General features: G+C 40.7%; 1 protein-coding gene across 7 annotated transcripts in view; it reads right to left on the bottom strand.

Annotated features, from left to right (window-relative positions):
* The window catches only part of RYR3 (ryanodine receptor 3), a 556,286-nt gene that overhangs the window by 396,266 nt on the left and 135,679 nt on the right, over positions 1-24,341 (bottom strand). For all 7 annotated transcript variants that reach the window (XM_037742376.1, XM_037742379.1, XM_037742378.1 and 4 more), the window contains exon 2: positions 1,631-1,750. In XM_037742376.1, the coding sequence (XP_037598304.1) occupies positions 1,631-1,750 (120 nt within the window). The remainder of the gene's footprint in view (positions 1-1,630; positions 1,751-24,341) is intronic.

Below are 24,341 nucleotides of genomic sequence, written 5' to 3'. Positions count from 1 at the left end.
AAAAAAATCTAGCTAAGAACAAAAGCAAATGAAAAAAGATCCTAGGAAAATCAAGTCTAGCTGGGCGTGGTGGTGCATGCCTATAATCTCAGCTACTCAGGAGGCTGAGGCAGGAGAATCACTTGAACCCAGGAGGCGGAGGTTACAGTGGGCTGAGATCTGCCATTGCACTCCAGCCTGGGCAACAAGAGCAAAACTCTGTCTCAAAAAAAAAAAAAGTAAAAATCTTCCTTGTCTCTCTTCTATCCCATTTATTTTCATGGGACTCTGGCTCATGTCTGTCCTTATGGATCAGTGACCTATATGGGAGGGAGAAGCAGTGATATATAAGAGGGGCTTCTGGGGAACGTGGCCATCACCCTGGACATCTGCTGTTCCTGGTTTTAGCCAAACTCTCTATATGTCAGTGTTGTGAATCTTTATGTGGAAAATGGCGTGCCAATAGGTGGGACTTTTGAAAAATGTTACCAATTTCTGATTTTTGCTTTTTTAAAAAAAGGAAAAGAGAAAAACTGAGCTTAGAAGGTGTGATGGTGGGTTTGTGTCAACTTGGCTAGGCCATAGTGCCCACTTATTCAGCCAAATGACACTATAGGTTTTGATGTGAAGGTATTTAGTAAATGTAATTAATATCTACAGTCAGTTAACTTTAAGTACAGGCTATTAGCCGTGATAACTTCAGTGTGCCTCATCCGATCAGATGAAGGCCTTCAGAACAACAACTGAGATGTCCTGGAAAAGAAGAAACTCTACCTCAAGACTACAGCACTAACTCCTGCCTGAGTTTCCAGCTTACTGATATTAACTACAGATTTCAGTCTCACTAGCCCCTACAAATGTATGAGCTAATTTCTTATAAGAAGTCTCTATACACTTGCCTACTCACCTACCTACCCACTCATGCACTCACCCATCCACCCATCCACCCATCATCCATCCATCCTTCTAGTCAGCTTTGTTTCCCTGGAGAACACTGATGGGTATAGAGGTTTTCCCAGGACTAAAAAGCACTACAAGAATGCTGAGCACATGGATCCACTTGACACACATGATGAAAAGCAGAAACAGCGTGAAAACAGAAAAAGAAAAGTTCTGCTGAAGGGACACGGCATTACTGCCACCATGCAGGCAGGGACCAGTGCAAACATTACTCTCTGCCCTCATGTCACAGTGGGCAGAAAGTTACGACAATCTCAGTGCAGTCAGAACTGAAAGGGGTGTGCACCGTGAAACATAGGCTCAGGCACCTGTGAGTCCCTGTAGCAACAGAATGACAGCAGGGAGTAAAGAACACGCACTCATATTTCTAGGAATTAACAGCAACAGAAAGGAGTTCTGGGAGTATTAAGAAGACCTCCTCGGTCATCGCTGACAGTGAGCTCAAAGCCTCCCCAGAGTCCTGGACAACACTGACAGGCAAAGCATCTTTAATTCTTCATAGAGCTCTAGGTTCCTACGTCAATTCCTACGCTTGCAGAGAGTTATGGTTTAAACCAGATCTGCTTCTCATTTTAAAAATAAACATGTCCTTTCAAATGTCGTCCTCATCACCACCTCCCAGCAGTCTCCCCTAAATGACTATGTCAGATGCCAAGTTGGAGGAAGGTGCAGGGCAGACAACCAATCTCACCTTGGCTTCTGAAGTGGGTTCCAAGAAGCACAGGCGATTCCCAAGTCCCTCAGCTGCGAGGCAGAACTTCCTCTGCTCCTTGTGAATGGTGGCGATGCACTGGAGTACCACTTCATCCTCCTGCCGGGAGAGGAGAGACCCAAACATGAGTAAGGGGAACTGCTGAGCAGGCTCTGAGTCACTTTGCTGTACCTGAGTCAGGTAAGCTGCCAATCCCTGAAGGCCACATGCTTTTTGTTTTTATTTTTAAACCTGATTATGGAAGGAGATTTTCTATTCATAGGGCATCATTGAACATGTAGCAAAGGTCAAAACTCTACTTAATCCTAGGGTGAGGTCAGTGGGGCAAGTGCACATACAGCATGAGCCTCATTTCTGAGAGCTGTGCAAAGCATATGGGCTAGGTGAGCTGATGATTTCAACACTGAGCAAATATGAGAGCAAATTTATACTACCTCTCCAAATGTAGAATAAAACAGTAAGACGAGATGGAGGGGAACAGAGAATACAGACAAGATCAGAGCAAGGGTATTGGGGTTTCACGTTGTGGAAGAGGCAAAGTACATTTTGTTTGGGGACAGAAGTGTATGTGGTTGGCCAGATATTTGCCAGAGATGGTAGAGAAAGATGTGGACGGTGAAGGAAATGGATTTTAGACTCACAGAAAAGGAAGATTAAAGCAGCACTGAAGATCAGGTAGAAGGAGTAGGAATTGAAGGTCAAGTAGAAGAACTGCTCTGAATTCCCAAGAAGTAGACCTCCCCCACTAAATATCAATCTCAAAAGCAGCCCTCCTAAAATTTCAGAGGCCCTGGAAAAGAGTCAGCTCTCCAACTACACCTGTATGTTCACTTCTTGTACAACCCTCCCTGAGGTGGAGAGGAAAACAGTTTCCTTATCAATTCGTCTGTTCCTGTCCCTCCTGTCAGGCCATGTCCCTAGTCACCACCACATGGCTTTGGATTTCAAGCACCAAACAGATTTCCAGGTGTGATTATGTTACAGAAGTGGCCAGGGAGGAGCCAGCTAGAGCCTTCCTCCTTTTGAGCATCCGCCCATCCACTGCCCTATCTCGCCTCCATGTCCCTCAGTGGGACAAGAGATTATCTTGGAGTGTTGGAAAGACAGATTATGTAGGAATATTTTTTCTTAAACTGTTTCTGGAATGTGCCTATGACAGGAAAAAATAAAATGGTCCTACCAAGTTAGAGTGTGAAGCGATTCACTCTTAACAGACCCCTACAAAGATGTCTGCCCAGAGACAGGTGAGGGCCTACAGGGGAATGTAAGAAGCCAAAAATTGTAGATGTATGAAAAGACGACTGGGGAAAAAATAGCCCCACAGTTTTACTAGCACTGAAATATCACTGTTCATTATCTAAGTGAGTCAGAAACAAATTCAGGAGTCTCTGCTTACGGAAAAGTCAGAATTCGTGGTCTACATTTTAAATGAGACCGAAGAAAACTCCAGAATATCACCACTTTAAAGTGAGGGTTTAGTGAAATCTCCTAAGAGAATGAAATTTTTCCCCAGGTGGAATGTGCCCCTAGATCCCATGTAACCAGGGGTGATCTGATTCTCCTAATGGCATCGGCAGTGGGGGCGCACTCTTAGCCGCCAAGGTGCCTGAGCTGTGCTGCTTGTGTTGGAAAGCAGGGGCCATGGACATTAAATAATCAGCAGTGCAAGACGCAGTACTCAAAACTTAACGTTCACGCCTAAACCAAGAATGCCCCTATTGAGAAATATTTAAGTATCTCCCCGACCCATGGTGAACCAGTAAAAAGAAACAAAAACTAAAACTCCCTCCAAAACTAAAACACCACGACCACCACCACCACCTCCACCCAAGCATCTAGAAATCATAGAAGTGTAATTATGGATTTTTTACAAAAACAAGAATTGACAATTTACCCATCAATGTGTGTCTTTGAGGTTCTCTTTGCAAGATCTCATTTCCCCCTCCCTCTGTATCCCCAGGTGCCCAAGCCACCAAGGCCTTGACCTTGCACTAGCTGCCTTGGGGTCTCCCCATTTGTCTTCTGAAATCTCCGTCCTATAAGTCACATCCTTATAACCCAAGCTGCCAAGAAACTAATCCAACAACCTGCTCTGATTTAATTAATAGCCATTTGCAGAAGAGCAACCCACACCTATGTGTTCCTAGGTTGGTGCTCTGGTGACACACACATGGGTATGGGGCTCTGGGCCAAACAGATGCTTCTCCAAATGATCTCTACAGTTTCTCACATTCTGTCTGGAACCTTCTGCTCAACCATGCTCACCTGGCTGCAGACACCACCTGGAGAGGCAGCCTGCACGTGCCTGTGCTTCATATAGCAGTGATTATTTCCATAAACCTTCAATAGACAGACATCTGGAGCCACTGAGTGCCTGACACCGAAATCTTTGCACTGAATTACATTTGGAATTATGAGATGAGTTAATTCAACCCATCTGATTACTCCTCTCGCTCCTGAGTAAAATACAGAACACAAACTCTCCATTTAGAACACAAGCCTTTCTTCATCCCTGTACTGGTTTCTACTTTCTCCCCTAGAATTATCCTCCCTCTTTTTTTCTCACTTGCTTTAAATCAGATCTGTGCATTGCTGAAGGATGTCATTTCCAAGGAAGCCCCCTTACTTGAAGGTTGCAAATTCTTCCACATTTTGTATGTCCTTTCCCTGGAAGCTTGCCTTCTTCTCACATGCCCCAATGCCAAATTTGGACCTTACTATTTTACCCAGGTGCAAACACTGTGGTTTTGAAGTATGTGATAGCCACTCTCCACATCTTCTTTGACAACCTGTGAAAATCCTGGCTACTACCCTCATCATTTATCTGACTCTTAATGACAATCAGAAAGTCTAATAAAAATTTGTGTTAATTCAATACATTTGTATTATATGCAAATTAATACAAATGCAATGATACATTTATTGACTGTGTTGCAATGACAGGAAGAATACTATGAGATGCGCAGGTTTTATAAGGTAAGACCTACTAATACTAATAATGGAATTGTGGGCTGCAAGGCCATCCCACAGCCTTCCTCCACTCCACTTTTGCTACCATCCTAAGTCGCTTCAGGGTTTATGCAGGCATCTGCTCAAAGTAAATACCCTGACCTAATGATTTCTACTGTTTTAGTAACACACTATGACGAACCTTCCATGTCATAACCTAGAATAATCCCACTTCTAAAATCCAAAACTGGACTATTCAAGTTTACAGACCCATTTTCTCTCTTGCCTTCACATTCCTTACTAGATTCGCTCTACTTTATTAAGACTTCCAGTTCCTGCAAGGTGCTGTCATCTCCATTATTTCCTCTTTCTCAAGGAGAACTGTTGATTTATTTTTTTTGATAGAGAAACTAACACAACTTTAGGGTTTTGTGTCACGATAAATTTATGATTTCCTGGTAACTTATTTTCAGCTTGTTTCAACTCTATCTCACTGGAACAAGACCACAAAAATTTCCCTTTTTCTGTAGGCCTCACAGCAGATTCAACTCTGTCAACATAAAACAACCACACCTCTCAACTTCAAGAGAAATAGAAACAAAATGAAGAGAAGAAAGTACTAAGAGGGTGAAGTAATAAGTAACGGTGGTGGGGGCTGGGGGAATACTAAGGCCTTTCAAACCCAGAGTCTGTCTTATAAGAGTGTGATTCTCTTTAGTCTCCAGGAAATAATATCTTTAAGATCACATGGTCTCCTGCTTTATAACAAATGAGCCTAAATATCCCTGCCCAGATTTTAAGGTGCCCATAGTTGAGTTCTACCTGACACTTTTAGCTTTGTCTCTCCTTCATTCCTATTGCCTTCCTATCTCCCAAATAAGTCATGCCCAGGCTCCCTAAAATGCTCCTTTTTGAAACCCCTCCACTCCCGTATTCATTTCCCTATTCTTCTCATCCTCCTACCCTTATGATGGATCCTTCCCATGTCTATCTTCTTCTGCCATACATAAACATAAGGGATTGCTCAGGGATTGACCTTTGCCATTTTCCCTTGGCAATCTCATTCTTCAGGCCTCCTGCTTTACTTCTGAGGAGCTGTTACACAGTCTGCACCTCCAACTTGGTGGCACTGTAGGTTCCAAACCTCCATCCAGTTTTATCTGTAGACTTACCAACACTTCAAACCAACATGTCCTGGTGCACTAAAAGGCTTATTTTTCAGTCTACCTATCCTTTTATATTCCCCAAATTTGTTAACGGCACATCCAACCTCTGGGCGGCCTCTGATTGCACATCATTATCTCCTATCTGAGTTCTCCCTCTTTCCGGTATCACGGCAAACGGGCTGGTAGAAGGAGAGACTGCAGAGCTCAAGGCCAAGACAAGGTTATTACAAGACCCAAAGCATTCTTCCTTAGTCTGCTACCAGAGGCATAGCTTTGACCTTGTTTTCCTGCCGAAAGTCCTCAGTGGTGCTCTCTCTACTGTTCACAAAACAAAAACTTCTTGAACTAGTAGTATCTGAGGAACTTCCACATTTCCAAACTATTTGTGCTGTAACTTCTTCCCTGTAGCCTTGGGTTTCCCTATTTCCATGCCTTTGATCACGAAATCTCTAATATTAAAGCTGCCTTCATTTGCCCTAGTTTCACATATTCATATATTACCTATCCTTCTAAGCTTACCTTAAATGCCACATTCTTTTATGAAGCCCAAGTAATCTCTCCTTTCTCTGAATTTCCATAGCAATATCACCCTACTCTGCATTATTACTTACATGCATGCCTTCTCCCCAACTATGTTTTAAAATGGCCAACATTTGCTGATCCCTGACTATGTGACAGGCACCATGCTTTATGCACAAGAACCCATTTAAGCTTCACATCAACATTATGTAAGCAGTATCGTTTGTCTTCATTTTACAAATAAGGAAGCCTGTATAGGGCAGTTATGTAACTTGCCTCAGGTCTCACGGTGGCAGGGGGTAGAGCCTGGTATCTAATCCAGGAAGTCTGTATTGATGCACTTGCTACCACTACTTCCAGCTGACTGTGTGCCCCTCAAAGGCAGGACCACATCTGATTCTCATTTCTACCTATCATGATACTCACTATTGTGGTATATGATGCATATGATGCACTGATTATTATTTATAGAATGGGTATGTGTTTACCTTATAACCCTATTTAAGTATAAGCTCTATTAGAGCAGAAAAATTCCGCTTTCCCATCCAAGCTGGAAACATAGTATGTTTTATAAAAATGTGTTAATTAATTGGGATATAGACTCAGATTACAAGAAATTTCCCTACTCTCACTCATGTAACAGGGTCACTTTCATTGATGAGTCAGAACTGAATAATCAAATAAAAAGAGAACAGATGCTGGCATTCAAAATGAACCAGTAATGAGGCTTTGGAGTCCATAGCATCTATTTCTTAATTACTGTTATTAATAATGTTATCAGCTATTCATTCAGCGCTTCTATGACAAACACTATGCTGACATTTCCTCCTAAATTAAATTAACCATCACAATACCACAACCACTTTAAGAATGGGAAAACCAAAACTCAAAGGAGTTAGGTTAAATTTAATAACAGTGACTATTTAATGACCAGTCACTATGTGCCACCATGTTATAGTATCTTCATTTAATCCTTTCAATCACCCTGAAGGTAGGTGCTAATATGCCCTCTATTTGATAAAGTGGTTAAGAAAGGTGAAGTCACTTGCCCAGTGCCACATAGCTTGTAAGTGACAGATGCAGACCTTAAGCCCAGGACTGTCTGAATCAGGAGTCAGTTCTCTTTACCATAGCGCCAAACTGGCTCTCTTACTCTAAGAGACTGACCTTAGCAATAGGTACGAATTCATGACTGTCTGATTCTAAAGCCCATGGTGATGGTGTTGACAAAAATAGATGCTCCCAGTCCTATCACATGATCAAAACACACTGAAAGATAACCACATCACAGAGCACAAGGCCTAAGAGGGCAGCCAGAGTGCTAAAAAATGAAAATAGAAACAACCATAGAACAAGATTTCTCTATCCCCCACGACTACAACACTGGAAGGGGTAAATATTAGCCCGAAATTTGCTGCAAAGGGAGAAAAATGATGAAAATCCAAGCTGTATCATATGTCAGCCTCCCTCCAAGCTATGTGGTTCACACACGCCAGCTATTCCTGTCATAGATTCAGCTTGCGGTGGTGCTGAGTGATTGTCCCTGAACAAGGATATACAGCCTTCAACTCTCTTTGCTTAGATTTCACATTGTCACAGGTCATCTCTGACAAAGTCAAGTTCTTTCTACCATCCTCTGGCCAAAGAACTTCGAACCTGAAAATGAATGGAGCTATTTTATCCTTTCAGCTTTCTTTCTTATACCTTGGTTCCCAGCCTGAGGGCCAGAACAAGAGAGAGCCATCTTTGCTGGCTCTGAGCTGATGGCTGGGGTACCTTGGCTCTCCCGCTTCTCTATGGGTCACTTGTGAAGGACTCTCTGGGACAAAACAAAATGGCTGACAGTCCTATTTAAGGTAGATCACCAGGCTGCTGATGACAGCCCTATAGTTAGATCTGCACATCACCTGTACTGAGCAGCTCATGACCAAGAGCACGTGGGATAGAGTGCCATCCAGCAGATTTCATGTTTAAGTGCAGACATTTACTGCAGAGGAAAATCCATAACTATGTATTGCTTTAAAAGGGAAGATGTTTCCTACCTACTCATCTTAAACATCCGGCACTATTTTAGGAAACTGATAAAGTTAGAGCTACTTTCTAAATATATGACAGACATGGGTATGAGCTTATTCTAAGACCTTATCCCAAAGCCTTTCTTAAATGAAAAATAAATGGGTTTTTTGGAATGACAAGACCACACACAGATTATTTGACAAGAATTAATGATACGGTTGTTTACTAGTGTATTCTAAATGGCAACCATTTGGACTATTTACATCCTTCAATTCTAGGATCTTTAGTGGCAGGAGCCTCTCATTTGTCATGAATCTTCAGTGCCTAAAATAGTACCTGGAACTGAGTATGAAAAGCACAAATATTTGTGAATTCAATGAAATAATTTTATCTTCTGAAAACAACCATATTAACAAATATGTTTATGTACAAAAATTCCAAAATAAAGCTCCTTCTTAAAGGAATCTATGATACCCTGTTCACTTCCACAATAGCCCATGAGACACAGAAATATTCTTAATCTCATTTTGCACACATTGTGAAAATAAAGGTTACAGGTTGAAAAAGAAAAACTAGTCCCATGTCCAGCTCTCAGACATCCTATCTCCAGCAGCAATGCTTCAGTTTTTGTTGTTACAACTGTCTGTTTTGGCTTTTGGTTTCATTATCCCTTGGATATTTCTTATTGTCCAAAAATCTGTCAAAAGTTAGTGATAGCTACCCATCTCCAGTTTCTTACTACTTACTGTTAAAAAATGCAATAAAATGGAAATTTCAGGATACCAAGAGACAAATTGACAGACTTATGTATCTTTCTTTTTTAAAATACTTTCTTCACTTGCCTTGCAGGATACTATTCTGTTATTTTCTATTCATTAGCAGCTCATTCTCAGTCTCCTTGGTTGGCTTCTCCTCATTTTCTTCTCTCTACTGCTGGAGTTGTGCTCCAGGACTGGTCCTCAGAGCTCTCTCTTCTTTACCTGTACTCTTCCCCTTGTTGATTCCATTTGGTTACATGGCTTTAAAAAGCAGGTGTATTTTAAGGACTCCCAAATTTGGGCCACCACATTACACCTCTTCTCTGAACTCAACTTGTGTCTCCAACTGCACATCTCCACTTGGATGTCCAATAGGCATGTTAAGCTTACTATGTCCAAAATCAGATTGCTGAGTATCTCCCCCACAGGTGTTCCTTTTGTAGTTTTATTTTGGAACATGGCAACTCCATTCTCTGGGGTTGCTCAATTGAATGAAGGGAAGAGAAGGAGAGATGAAGAAAGGAAGGGAGGAAAAGAAAAATCTTGAGATCATGTGATTCCCTTCTTTTCTTACCTCACAACCACACCAACCGCAAATTCTTCTGATTCTACTTTCAAAATACAATCAATTGTACCATCTTTCATCCTCTTTATCACCACCACCTAGCTCAGCCATCATCTCTTGTCACAAGTATTGTAATCACCTCCAGACTGGTTTCCCACTCACTTCTCTCCTCCATACAGTAGCCAGAGTCTTTAAAAAACTTGAGATGGCCGGGCGCAGTGGCTCACACCTGTAATCCCAGCACATTGGGAGGCCGAGGTGGGTGGATCATGAGGTCAAGAGTTCAAGACCAGACTGGCCAACGTGGTGAAACCCCATGTCTACTAAAAATACAAAAATTAGCTGGCCATGGTGGCTCATGCCTGTAATCTCAGCTATTGGGAGGCTGAGGTAGGAGAATTGCTTGAACTGGGACCCGGGAGGTAGAGGTTGCAGTGAGCTGAGATAGCACCACTGCACTCCAGCCTGGGCTACAGAGTAAGACTCCATCTCCGAATAAATAAAATACCTGAGATTACATCATTTTACTACTTGAAAGCCTCTAATCACTTTCCACATTACTTAAGGAAAAGGCAGAACTCGCATCTTACTACGGCCTATAAGGTCCTAAAAAAAATGCCTGTCTTGAAATGCAAAGCAAAACCACAGTGGATACCAACTCATACGTGTTAGACTGGCTATTATCAAAAAGACAAAAGCTACCACCTGTTGGTGAGGATATGGAGAAAAGGGAAACTGCATGCTGGATGTACACTGAAAACCATTGCCTGGGAGGGACTGTAAACTGGTACCGATGTTATAGAAAACAGTATGGTGGGTATTCAAAGAATTGAAAATGTATCTGCCGTATGATGAAGCTATCCTGCTTTTGGAGATATATATGTGTGTGTGTGTGTGTGTGTGTCTGTGTGTATCTCCAAACAAAATCTGATTAATAAACAGGTATCTAACTCCCATGTTCATTGTAGCACATTCACAATAGCCAAGATGCAAAAACAACCTAAATGTCCATTGACAGATGAATGAAGAAAATGTGGCACACACACACAGTGAAATATTATTCAGCCTTAAACCAAAGGCCATCCTGTCATTTGCAATAACACAGATGTTACTGGATCCTGGATGGCATTATGCTAACTGAAATAAGCTATGTGCAGAAACACAAATACTGCATGATCTCAATTTTTGTTGGATCTACAATAGTCAAATTCATATAGAATGGTGGTTGCCAGAAATGGAGGGGATGGGGACAGTGGGAAGATGCTGGTCAAAGGGTAAAATGTTTCAGTTATACAAGGTAAGTAAGTTCTGGAGCTCTAACGTACAGCGTGGTGACTCTAGTTGACAATACTGCATCTTATACTTGAAATTTGCTAAAAGGATAGATGGTAAGTGTCCTTATCACACACACACACACAAAGGTAAGTATGTGAGGTGGTAGAAATATTCATTAGCTTGATTGTGGTGATCACTGCCCAATGTATATCAAAACATCAAATTGATACTTAAACAAAAACATATCAATTAAACATTTTATATAAAAATATATACATTATATATTAAAATACATATTATCTACATTTGCATATATATATGCATATATATATGCATAAGTGTACATATATATGTCTATCTCCCTGCGATCTCTCTTCTGTAACTCTTTTGCTTGCTTGATTTCAACTATACAGGCCATCTCCTTAGAGCTCAATTTTTGAGGCATTATCCTTCCTCAAACCTTTTGTGCTTGCTGTTCCCTTTATGCAGAATGTTCTTCCCCCACTTACCTGAAGGGTTCCCTGCCCCACTTTCTTTAGGTGTCTGCTCAAATGTCACCTTGTCATATAGGCCTTCCCTAATCACCCCACATAAAATTATAACTCCATTTTCATGTTGCACTTCTTATCTTGCTTAATATAGTTTTCAACTAGCCTTTACCCTCTAACAATACGTATTTCTTAGCTCTCTCCTCCTTATTAGAGTGTAACCTTCATCCATATTATTCTGTGCACCATTGTATACCCAATGCCTGAAACAGTGCCTGGCATATGGAAGGCAATTAGGTAGTCCCTGAATGAGGGTCATTTTAGTTCTTACTAAATACAGTGCCCGCAAAAACCTGGGAATTCATTACATTCTTTTATTCTTTTTACTGAAATCGTCCAAATGGTCTTTGGTCTCAGCTGGAACTGTTTGCTTAAGGGGACTGACAGAAGAGGCACCCATAGCTCATAGGGCCCTTTGGGCTCCAGAAACAGGAAGGAATGTTGTATTTCCTTCTTACAACTTTTCCCATTGCCAAGACGGCAGAGGTTGGATCTTGATCATAAAGTCTATTCAGCCTCCCATGGCTTGATTCCTTTAAAACTTGCAAGGGAGAGCAAAGGAGAAAGCCTGTCCCTGAATTGATTAGGGAGATGTGGCAGCATACAGGCATTAGGGTTTACATTTGCAATTCTCTCTCAGGCAGAACATACTCCTGTGTAACATGGAAGAATGCAGTGACCTATTACCTATGACATTTTCTCCAGAAATAATAATCAATTTGTTTAAATTTTCTATTCTCACAGGATTAAAAAATAATGATCTAGTTACTATCAAGAGAATTTCATGCTCCACAGAAGGACTTTGTAATAAAAGTATTTTTAATACTGATATTCTGAATACATCTCTCTCACCCAATCAGAACACATCAGGTGAATGACCACACCCAAGCGCATACGTACACTTCTTTGGTTTCGTTCTTCTTTGGATAAAACAGCCATGGAGAAGAATGATTGGGAGAAATCTAAAATACTATAGCAAATCATAATTTTTACTCTCTAACCTCAGAGGTAGCAAGGGTTGTCAATAATAGTTATGGCAGGAAAATTTTGGTCTTTGGTTCTAACATTGTTCTGAATTTTTTTTTTTTTTTTTTTTTTTTTAGACAGGGTCTCACTCTGTCACCCAGGCTAGAGCATAGTGGTGTGATCGCAGTCCTCCAACCTCAGCCTCCTGAGTAGCTGGGACTACAGGCAGGTAAATTTAAATCAACACTTAAATTTCTCACATTCCTATCATAAATGTTGATGAGTTTGTGGCTGTGTCTCTATCTTAAGATGCACTCTAAGCACTGTGGCCCGAGAGAGACAGAAGAACATCTAAATCTGAGGCTATCATGGCAGTACTGAGAGACCCTGTCAAGTTGTGCAATGGTATCTGTATGTTATCAGATCTATGGTATTTGCATTGGTATGTCATTAGATCTATTCTTTATTTTTAAGTAAATGTATTTTCCTGCTTACCATTGGTTCTGGAATCCTTGGATATTGAGTTAAGACATAATGCCTTCTCTGAGCCATACAAGTGACCTACGACAACCCACCTACTTTTAGCAAGATCTTCTAACAATACTTATGCTCAGGGGAGAGGCCACAGTAGATCCACTTCCGTTTTTGGGAAATAACTAACTTATTTAGATTCTTTCTACTTGTAGTGCCTCAGACAGGATCTTTCTGAAATTTTCCCCTTTAACCTTTGTAGAAAAAGTAAACAAAATTAAATACTCAGCATGTAGGACACTCTTTGAATATCCCATATGTACATACCCACTGCAATTTACTGACAGATGTTTTAAAATCTGAAGCAACAAAGCATCCAGTAATTTCCATACAAAATCTAATAGCCAGGGAACACCATCTTTTTCCAAAAAAGATGCTCTATGAAGTTGGTAGATGTTAATAAAATTTATGGGCTGACTTTCAGAAGGTTAAATCTTTGAAAACAGGTCACTTACAGGCAAAAGAAGTGTTTTCATAATTTAATAGTACATATATGCCCTATGAACTGTCCTGTCTGAGACTAGTTTCTTTAAAAAAAAAAAATCAAAAAAGAAAACAAAAACAAACAAGGCTGGGCATGGTGGCTTATGCCTGTAATCCCAGCACTTTGGGAGGCTGAGGCAGGCAGATCATATAAGATCAGAAGTTCAAGACCAGACTGACCAACATGGAGAAACTCCATCTCTACTAAAAATACAAAATTAGCCAGCCATGTGGTGGCACAAGCCTGTATTCCCAGCTTCTCAGGAGGCTGAGGCAGGAGAATCACAAACCTGGGAGGTGGAGGTAGTGGTGAGCTGCGATCGCGCCATTGCACTCCAGCCTGGGTAATGAGTGAAATTCCATTTCAAAACAAACAACAAACAAAAAACTTCCATTTTTTTTTCCAGCTCCATTCAGAACTATATCATGCATTCATTCAAGAAATATCTGTTTTACGGTATTGGACATGGTGGTGAACAAGGCAGGCACGGCACCTGTCTTCGTGGAGGTCATATTTTAGGTGGGAAAAGAGCCCGTCTTATACATTAGCTCTGACAGGCTTGACGTTGCACTTGTTTGCAGAGATGATGACATAATTCAGGGCCAGAAGAATCTGAGTAAGACAGCAGGAAGAATACAGGGGTGTTTGGGCTACTTTTTCCTCTTCCCTGATAAGTTTTCTGACCCAGGCTGAGCTCCTGTAAGTAAATGTTTCCACTGGAAAACTTATCCTTTTATGTTGCAACTCTTATACTTCTAATTTAATTCCCCTTTCACCAGAATGTTTAGGCTTAGAAGCATCATATCCTGACCACCTCCATCTGTTTATCTTGTATCCTTAATACTGACCACATGGAAAACATATTAAAAGTACTCATTGAATGAAAATAATGGTTAGGAGAAATAATAGATCAGAATTGTGGGTCAAATAGAATAAAAAGCTGTGGACCCAAAGTAACCAAAAGTAGAATCAAAACCAGATGCTTTCCAGGGTTATAAGACATGCCTCATAAAGAGGCAAAGGACCCATGAAACTGGAATGAAGCCTATTTCTGCTGACAGAATTCTCCTCAACTCATTCTACTGTAGTGGGACTCAGTGTTTAGTTCCCAGGGTCTAGTCTGGATTAAAAGTTGGATATTAGGTGCAGCAAATCCCCACATTTGAAGGCTGCAATACAGTGGGGCTCTTGCTATCACAAATCACAAATAAAACAGCACTTAGAAGGGGTGAGCCAAGCAGGAAACAAAGTAACCGAGAGCCCTCCAGGCACTGGTTTGAGCACTTTATATTTCATCAACACCTAAAAATTCTCTTCCAGATAGTTGTCATTACACCCATTTTACAGGTAAAGGCACTTCGGCTTGGATTCAGAGCAAGAAGGCTATTTCTTTTGGTAATTATTCGTCAGTGTATCATGCAGTCATTCAGCGTCCATTACACACCATGCACTGCTAGGTCCCCAGAATACAAGAAGGCTTCAAAGTTAGTATGTGGTGGTGCAAATCCAGTTCTGTGTGACTCCAAACTTCAAGTTCTTCCCACTATACACTAAGGCTCTTTTGTGAATAAAGCATTTCACTCAGTTGCATACCAAATGTAAGAGTTGCAGTATGTCCATCACTCACCACTCCCACTTAGTGATAATTTTTCAACTTCCTACTCATAGTGTAGTGGTGGGCATTGCAGCTGGAAGGCTTTAAAGGAGCAGCTTCCCTTCCTTAAATAAAATATGAATAACCAATTGTTTCCCCACCTTAAGTCAAAACAGCTTCAAGCCCAGGGACTTTCAAGAGGCTGAGGTTGAGGCTGCAGTGAACTGTGATCACACCACTGCACTCTGTCCCCTACCATGTGCAATCACTCTGCTGACCTGCTGACCATATGCCCTGCCATAAAAATTTCTGGAGCATATCCTATCAGCAGGCTCAGAAAATGCACCTGTATTGTAGCAAAAGTTCTTAGAGTGCTTGGTCAAACCAAAATCTAGTTTAAAAACCAATAAAATTATAAGCATATGAAATAGAGTTACTCTACTTATTTAAGCATGACTGTTTGATTCCTTTTGTAACCGAGGCTAGAATTTGCTCCATATCCTTATATTGCTTTTTTCCCCTCTAAATATAATCATGTCTGGCTTTGAATCCTTACTTGCAATAATTTCAATCTCAGTCATGTTTGGAGCAGTTTTCCCCTCTCTAGAGATGTTCCATAATCCCTGAAGAATTATATAGTATACAACTTTAAAGCAAGGCAGCTGGTCTTCAGTTAAAGATTGCTGTCAAGATACTCATTGTCCAAGCCTGCATCAGCTACGTGATGGCAGGTGTCTACCACTTCATCACCATTTTTAGCCTCAGACTGTGATGCCCAAAGTCTTGGTGGCTTCAGGGTCAGTGCCCAGGTCTCTAGCATCTTGGCCCTCGTAGACCCTATGTCTCTTGGGAAGAATCACGGTCAGGGTTGCAGGTTTCTACCACCTATTAAGCCCTGCCATGCTCTTACACCAGTGTTACACCAGAAAGTACAGCTTTCCCAGGTTTGACCATTTGCTCTCAACTTGTCCAAGCCTCAAGGACATCTTACTGTACCATATGAATTTTTATCTCTAAGATACTTTGAGAATTAAGTCTCAGCTCTAACCCAGGGCAAAGGGGAGCCCCAGTTCTCCAGGATAGAAATCCCTGTTTGTCCAGGTGAGGAAGGGACAGAATTTTTATTTTTATTCTATTTTTTTTCCAGAATTTTTCTCCTTTTGATGAATCTACAGGAAAAGAACAAACTTAGCTCTGCTGTGAAACCATGGGACTCAACCATATGTGAGCATCATACTCACCTGGAGCACCTGTAAAAATATATTGATGCCTCGGCCCTAGCCCAATTCAAATGAATGAGAATCTATGGGGAAGGATGGGTGCTAGGCCAGGGTATTGAAGAACTTCCCAGGTGACTGATGCCAGTGAGAATGAAGGACTCCTCCAATGACTCAGGTCAGAAATGATAGCAGGGGAAGTTAGAGAACGGTCGTAGATATTCTAACATAGACATGACATCACAGGGGAAAATAAGTGAGTTCTGGTTGTAACAAAAGGAAGACACTGGTGGGAAAGATGAGGTATTGGGTCCTCATTTCCTTTCCATCCAGAATCCAAAGGCGAGGCCATTGTTGACCATAGAAAATGCCAGTCACCAAAGGAGACTGTTTGCAGTTCCCTCATTTCGTACATTACTCTAAAACAGAGCCTGGTTTCTTTTTTCTCTTTTCTCAAGGCCTTTATAATATTCTCATAGGACCTCTCCTCTGGATACAGGGACTAGATAGGAAGATGATCTGTCAGCTTTAAGTGAATCAAGAGAAACTAAATACCTTACAGACGTCTCCAGAACTAGGGAATCATGAACTTACAGTGAATTGAGAATTTAAACAAAAAAAGTAGTTGTATTAGTCATGGTTCTCCAGAGAAACAGAATCAATAGGAGATATACACACACAAATATACACACAGATTATGAGAAGCGGCTCATGTGTCTATGGAAGCTGAGAAGTCCCACAGTGTGACCTCTGCAAGCTGGAAAACCAGGAAAGCTGGTGGTGTAAGTAGTCCCAGAGTTCAAAGTCCCAAGAACCAGGAGCACCAACGTCCAAGGGCAGACAAAAATAGATGTCCCAGCTCAAAGACACAGAGAGTGGGAGAATTTGTCCTTCCTCCACTTTTTTGTTCTCTCTAAGCCTTCAGATAGGATGATGCCCTGTCACATTGGTGAGGGTGAGTACAAAGTGTAATTGATCTCTTACTATCCCACTCTCCACCCTCCCCAGACTCTGGTAGCCACTCTCCTACATTCCTTACTCAGCTGACTGATTTAAATGCTCATCTCTTCCAGAAACACACTCACAGACACATCCAGAAATGATGTTTTACCAGCTCTCTAGGCATACTTTACCCTGATCAAATTGACACATCAAATTAACCATGACACTAGCCAAGGAACCAGCAAGTACTTACTGAATGCTCTCAATGTACCCAGCACTACTGACAATAGGAAACTTGCCGATCCTTACTTTCCTTTCCCCATTCCACTCCCAAACTGCTCCATGACAAGGTATAAATAACTTTCTGATAGCTTAAGAGGAGGTAACACTTTTTAAAAATTTTCAAATGAACACATAATAATTACACATTTGTGTGGAAGAGTGTGATGTTTCAATACACACATATATATAGTATGATGATCAAATCAGGGTATTTAGCATATCCACCACCTCACACAAGTATCATTTCTTGATGATGAAAACATTCAAAATACTTTCTTCTAGGCAGTTTAAAATAGACAGTATTGTGAATCACAGTCACCCTACTGTGTGATAGAACATGAGAACTTATTCCCCCCATCTGTAACTTTTTACCCATTGATCCATCTCTTCTTACCCTCTTTTCCCCTTCCCTTACCAGCTGTTGGTAACTATTACTCCACTCTCTACTTCTGTAAGTTCAACTTCTTTAGATTTCACATGTGTGAGATCACGTGGTGCTGCTCTGTCTGTGCCTGGCTTATTTCCCTTAACACAATGTCATTCAGGCCCAGCCATGCTGTTGCAAATGACAGGACTTTATTCTTTACGGATGAATAGTATTCCATCTTGCATATGTATGACATTTTCTTCATCTATTCATCCACTGACAAACACAAGTTGATTCTGTATCTTGACTATTATAGATAGTGCTGCATAGGAGTACAGATCTCCTTTGACATACTGATTTCAAAAAGAATCAAGACCTCTCCCCAACAGTAACACATTTCCTTCTCAGTGGCAAGAGTCAGAATACCTAAACAATGCTCCAAAGTGAATATACATGTATCTTCATTTTCTTTTGGTACATTTTTTCCATTTGAAGATAGGGAAATAAATTTTAATATCCCTCCTCAAATTTGGGGAAAATACATGGTTACACAATAGTATTATACCATGTCAAATAACATGTGTAAATGTATTCCAAACATTTAAAAAACCATAGTTCATCTACAGGTAGCTACCTATATGTTGAATACGAACAAAATTCTAGTCATTATGCAGTATTTATGGTCCTAGGAGTTGAGTGACTTTATAACTTTGGATTGTAAATGTGTAGGTCAGTTTAGAATTAAGCACCGATATTTATATCTTTTATATAGGGCAAATTACTGATATAGAATAGCCCCTATTTTATCATACAACTGCAACTTATTGTTGCTGTGATAATTTCTGATTCAGCATTGAGCCGCTGAAACAACACAGCAAGAGACTTCACCAGGCACAGGTAAAGGCAACACTCATCTCTACCAGCAAAACCCTGAGAAGGTGCTCATGGCCTCATTTCTCATGCTTTGTCATTATCAAGTTCTTTCGTGCTAACGTAACCTCTAAAGCAAGATAAGGGAAGGAAAAAATGGTCTAAGTGGCATCAGTGTTTAGGAGTGAAGCACCTCAGGAGCCACTGAATCCCAACCTCTCTGGAATTCAAGACAGAAGTTCAAACTGCTGTCTTTGCAAGGAAAGAAATTCACATGCAAAGGACAAAAAGATAACCTGAAAAAAACAACCAATCACACACCAGGGCTTACAATAAAAGATGTAATACTATTTTGCACACTTCTTTTTCTGATTAAAAACTTTCTCCGTCACGTGCTCACCCACTCTCCCTACAGTCTGTGTCCATTAAGTGGTTATTCTTCTTGGCATTCTGTGGGATCAATTCTTTGGACTTTATTGAAGTTATTTAGCCTGGAGCATTCCAAGCAGAAGAGGAATTTATTATTCATCTGCAACTATGGGAAGGATTGATATATGGAAGATGGTAACCATCCGTTATCCAGTGAAGTGAGAATGAGACAGACTAGCTCTAAAAATATAGCAGAAGAGATTGAAATGAGATGTGAGAGAATACTTACTGAAAGTGAGGGTTAAACACTACTATAAATTACCAAGATTGGATTACAGTTATTTACACACAGAATACAGCACTATCTTCTCTGGGATATTGAAAGTGTCTTGTGATTGGTATTCTGTAAGGACACAATCTAAGGAAACAGTCATTAACAAAAGGTTCTATTTGGTGAATTTATCCAATTTTAGTCTTGATGCTTGGGTACTGATGAACTTGAGCTTCGTGGATGCATATACACTGAAGCCTGCCTCCAGTACGTTTAGTGTGGGATTATGTACAATAAATACAAAAATATTTTTGCTTTTCTTTAACAACGTAGACCTTTTTGTCTAATATTTTTCTAGGACCAATATCCAGAGACTAAGGTTCTTGGGCTCTGTCCCTGTGACAATGTGACAAAACTGCATCCATTTACTTGTTCTACAATGTGTGATATTATCTGTTCCTGCAGCCAATTGCTTTCACAGTTTAGATTGCCAATGACTTCCAATTTGTTCTATCTGAGGGATATTTTCTGACCCTTTCTTACTTGACCACTCTAAGTGGCGAGGGACACTGTGAACCTCTTCGTTTTTCTGAAAACCTTCTTTTCTTTAGGCCTCTAAGGCATGTACTCCTCTCCCAAAAAGCTTCCCATCCTCTCTTTCAGCCTCTTGTGCTTTTGGAGTTGGAGTTCCTCAAGCTCTGCCCTCAGCCCCTGCTCTTCTACACTACTTACCAAGTGACTCCATCCAAGTGACTCCAACCTCTTTATATTTCTGACTCCTAGCATCTTATCTGAGCTCTAGACCCTATGTTAGACTGCAGGCTGCTGGTCATCTCCTTTGGATGCCCCCGCACACTGCAAGTCAATTCATTCAAAACTCACACCATTATCTTTCCTTCCCACAGTTGTTTCTTCTGCCCTCCCTACACGGTGACAGGTGTCATCATTCACCCACACCCCCATGGAAAAACCTGCAAGTCATCCACAGCTCCTCTGTGTTACACGTTCAATTAGAATTTCCTTTGCTTCTCTCCATTCCCACTGCTGTTTAGACACCTAGGATTTCTACAATAGCTACCTTACTGAGCCCGGCCTTGTTCAGCCTCGTTTCTCTCTTCTCTGCTCCTAACACAGTGATATCCTAAAAGACACATCTCAACAGCTCACCACATTGCTTAAAACTCTTTCATAGTTTGCAAATAAGGTTCAAATTTTACAGCTGAAGTTCAGGTTCCTCCTCATCTGGTTCCTGCCCTCTTCTCTATAGCCTCAGTTCCTACCCCTTCTCAGCACCCCTGACCCAAGCGCTAAGCTTCAGCACTGTGGAGCTACTTGCTGCAGTGCCACGCTTCCACTTATCTCTCAGCCCTTGCACATGCTGTTCTTTTGAGCTAGGATGCATGTCTCTATCACAGTCCTCATTTTCTGAGGCTTGCATCACACACATCATCTAATCTGGGTGGATCCATCACTGTGCATCCACAGTGCTCCCTGCATACTTCTGGCACTACATTTATTACCTTGTACCTTAACTGCTGTTTTCCTTGTCTGACTCCTCCTCCAGGCTATACGATCCTCGGAGATGGCAACCACGTCTTTGTGCTGAGGATAAGGCCTAGCATAGAGGATATGTTCGGTAAATGCTTAATGACTGGGTGATTGAGTTTAGCTTGGCCAGGGTCTTAGGTTTAAACTCAGCATGTTACTACCAATATAGTCACAGGTTAATGTCTAGTTTTTATTTTTTAGTTCGGGTTGCTGCATGGGAAATGTATGTAGAAAGAAAAGGCCAATATTATCTGCAGTGGGGTAACAGTCAGGTTTAAACAGTTTTATAAGCAGGCACCTTAACTGTCTCCTCTGGCCAGTTACTTTAGTTTGGGGATACTCAGCCAGAACACCTTCACTCCTTACCCTTCAAGTTCTCTGTTTACTGGATGCTCCACGTCAACAGGAGCCATCTTCTCCAGCACTCCAGCATCTTCACTGAACTTTGCCAAGTGAACTTCCCACTCACAAATCACTAAAGGAACAGACCAGAGGGACAGCTTCCTGCCTCAAGCAGAATTCTTATGATGTCTGCTTAGATTCTGAGCTATTGCCAGTTTTCAGGTCTACGACCACTCTCTAAGCCTCAACCTGGCAAGAACTCAGCAATTCCTCATCTAAAACAAGTCAATCGTTTACCCACTGGACACTAGGAAAGGACCCAATGAAAAGAAAAGGCAGTGTTTGATTCACTGTTCCTCTCCAACAGAATCAAAGGGTGAATCATTTGGGGCAGTCTTGGTTCCTTGACTGTAAATTAATGTTTTTCCATATGAAAACATTGAAAGACATTGTATTATTTCCCTAATCCTCCTTTTAGAAGCAACACCCTTATTTTTCTTTTCATAGAAAAATCAGGAAACTTTGTCAACTGTTGTAGAAACACAAAGACGATGCACCACCACCTGTGCATTTTCCAAGTGTACCAGGATTTGTGGTTTAACGATACATAGTTAGCATTTGTATACAGGTACACATTCTTCGTGAGAATCATCACTATACTACAGCAGTTGTTCCTTTTTGCATCAAACCTACACAATTGTTTTATGTCTTATTTTGTACTTCTGCTTTTTTGTGGACAAGCAATCAGTATTTGAGACTTTCTCACTTAGGCAATCATGGAAGCAAATGTTTCTTTCAGCCATGTAAAATAGTAGGCATGTTATGCAGAGATAGCTCTAGAATATACAAAAGTCCCCAAGCAGCTAAAGTACTTTTAAAGCTAAAAAATGTTGGTAAAATCAACTACATCTGGGCCAGAATCAGAGGTAAATCAACATAAAATGCCTAAAAGCCATCTGAATAGTAATTAAGGTTTTTTTTCTACAAATCTTACTTTAATATAGCATGTAATCTTCCAAATTTTCTTAAACCAACAAATGGATGCTTTAATAAAGGTCTTGGTTTATTTTGAGCTTTGAGATAGAACTTGTTGCTTGACTATATTTCATTTTGAAGCTTTGTCCTGCAGTTCAGGCTGCTTTCCCCTAAGGAAAAGAAAAAAACCTAGTTTCAAGTGCAGCAAACCTTACTGGAATCTTAAAGGAAGGAAAAAGGTTGGAGCCAGGAAGCTTTTGGCAAATGCTGCTATGAAGATTTGCTTGCAGACAAGTCAAACATTCAAACAGCGAGCCTCCATTGGCCCTAACAGATTGCTGTAGGTTTTTCTGTAATTAGGAATAAAGTATTATGATGTTTTTAAAGTCTATCTTATTGATTTATTTTGCTATTTTAATTTTCATATAAAATCCATTATAGGCTGGGTGCGGTTGCTCATGCCTGAAATCCCAGCACTTTGGGAGGCCGAGGCAGACGAATCACAAGGTCAAGAAATCCAGACCATAATGGCCAACATGGTGAAACCCTGTCTCTACTAAAAACACAAAAATTAGCCGAGTGTGGTGGGGGGCGCCTGTAGTCCCAGCTACCCTGGAGGCTGAGGTGGAAGAATCTCTTGAACCCGGGAGGTGGAGGTTGCAGTGAGCTGAAATTGTACCACTGTGCTCCAGCCTGGGCGATAGAGCAAAACTCCATCTCAAATATATATATATGTATAATATATATATATATATATGTGTGTGTGTGTGTGTGTGTGTGTGTGTGTGTGTGTATATATATATACACACACACACACACACACACACACACACACATACATATTTGGCATTTTTTTAACCTCTCACACCTCAATTTTTCTGGCTGTGAAATGGAAATAATTTATTTATACATTGTTTGAGAATTAAATGAGTTAGTAAATATAAAACCTTCAAAACAATACTTGTATCTAACAAGTACTCAATAGATATTGGCATTTTGTTAATATTCTTATTATCATTATGTTTAAGAAATGCTTTAAGAATAACCAATACTCAATGGCCTGTGTTTCCTTATAACAACTGAAATAAATGGTCTCATTTTATAGACATATTATTCCCAGAGTTGCAACCATGATTTAGAAGAAGAAATGACTGATTTTTTTTTTTAATTTTTGGTTGCTTTTCTGGCAACCAAGATGCTGCTTTAAATCTAAGCAATATAAATTATCCTCGATAGATTACTGATCCAAAGCCACAGTATCAGTCCTGCTCTGGAAAGTTGGAAGGTAAAAAGAAACATGTTGTTTCTGTCCTGCAATGAACTGCCAGCAGTCTGGGTGATCTCCAGGGCTGAACCAACAACAGGAAACATTCCCTTTCAGACCTGATTTGTACCCTATAACTGAGCTTAGTCTAAAAGCAAGGCTGGATCACTGCCATTCTTTGGAACCAGTTTTAACTCAGAGAGGCCAACACACATGCCCTGGCCCCAGAGCCTTGTTCCACTATCACGTCTATTTGTTAGTTAAAGCAGGAGGCTCTTTCCTGTCCTTTAACCAGATGTCAGTGCCTTAGACAGTTCGATTAAGTGTGATTGTGATTTAATTTTTAAAAAGACACCAAAATGAAATTCCAAATACTCCAGTTTGAGTACTCACTGGCTGCACAGCTTTGAGCAAACCCCTTAATTTTATGAGATTGACCAAGTGAAGTTAATAATGACCAAGCCAAAGACTACTGTGAAAAGTAACAATCATATATGAAGATGCATTCCACAAGCTTTAAAGCAGAAATATTAGTAACTCAAATTTTCAGCCTTCAACTATTTTAGTCTCTCAATTTGCATGGGATTACATCTTCCTTACTATGCTACTCCCACGCTCCTCTCTGGACTTGACTGTGACCTGAAGATCTTCCGGCTTTTCTTCCATCCTGCCAAATTCTGGCAGGTTGCTGCAGATGTCACTGATGTGTTAATAATTCTAGAGTTAACATAACCTGCTTCACTCACATGATTGTGGAATATATTTTTCCCCAGTTTTCTTCAAAATTTAGGTTCCTTTTCCATGACAGTCTTGCAATTTATAACAAAGCTATGCAGTCAGTGGGCACTCTCATCTGTTCGTTTTATATTGTC

Source organism: Cebus imitator, unplaced genomic scaffold, assembly GCF_001604975.1.
Source record: "Cebus imitator isolate Cc_AM_T3 unplaced genomic scaffold, Cebus_imitator-1.0 Scaffold119, whole genome shotgun sequence".
NCBI lineage: Eukaryota > Metazoa > Chordata > Mammalia > Primates > Cebidae > Cebus > Cebus imitator.
This window is presented reverse-complemented; position numbering and strand designations above follow the sequence as displayed.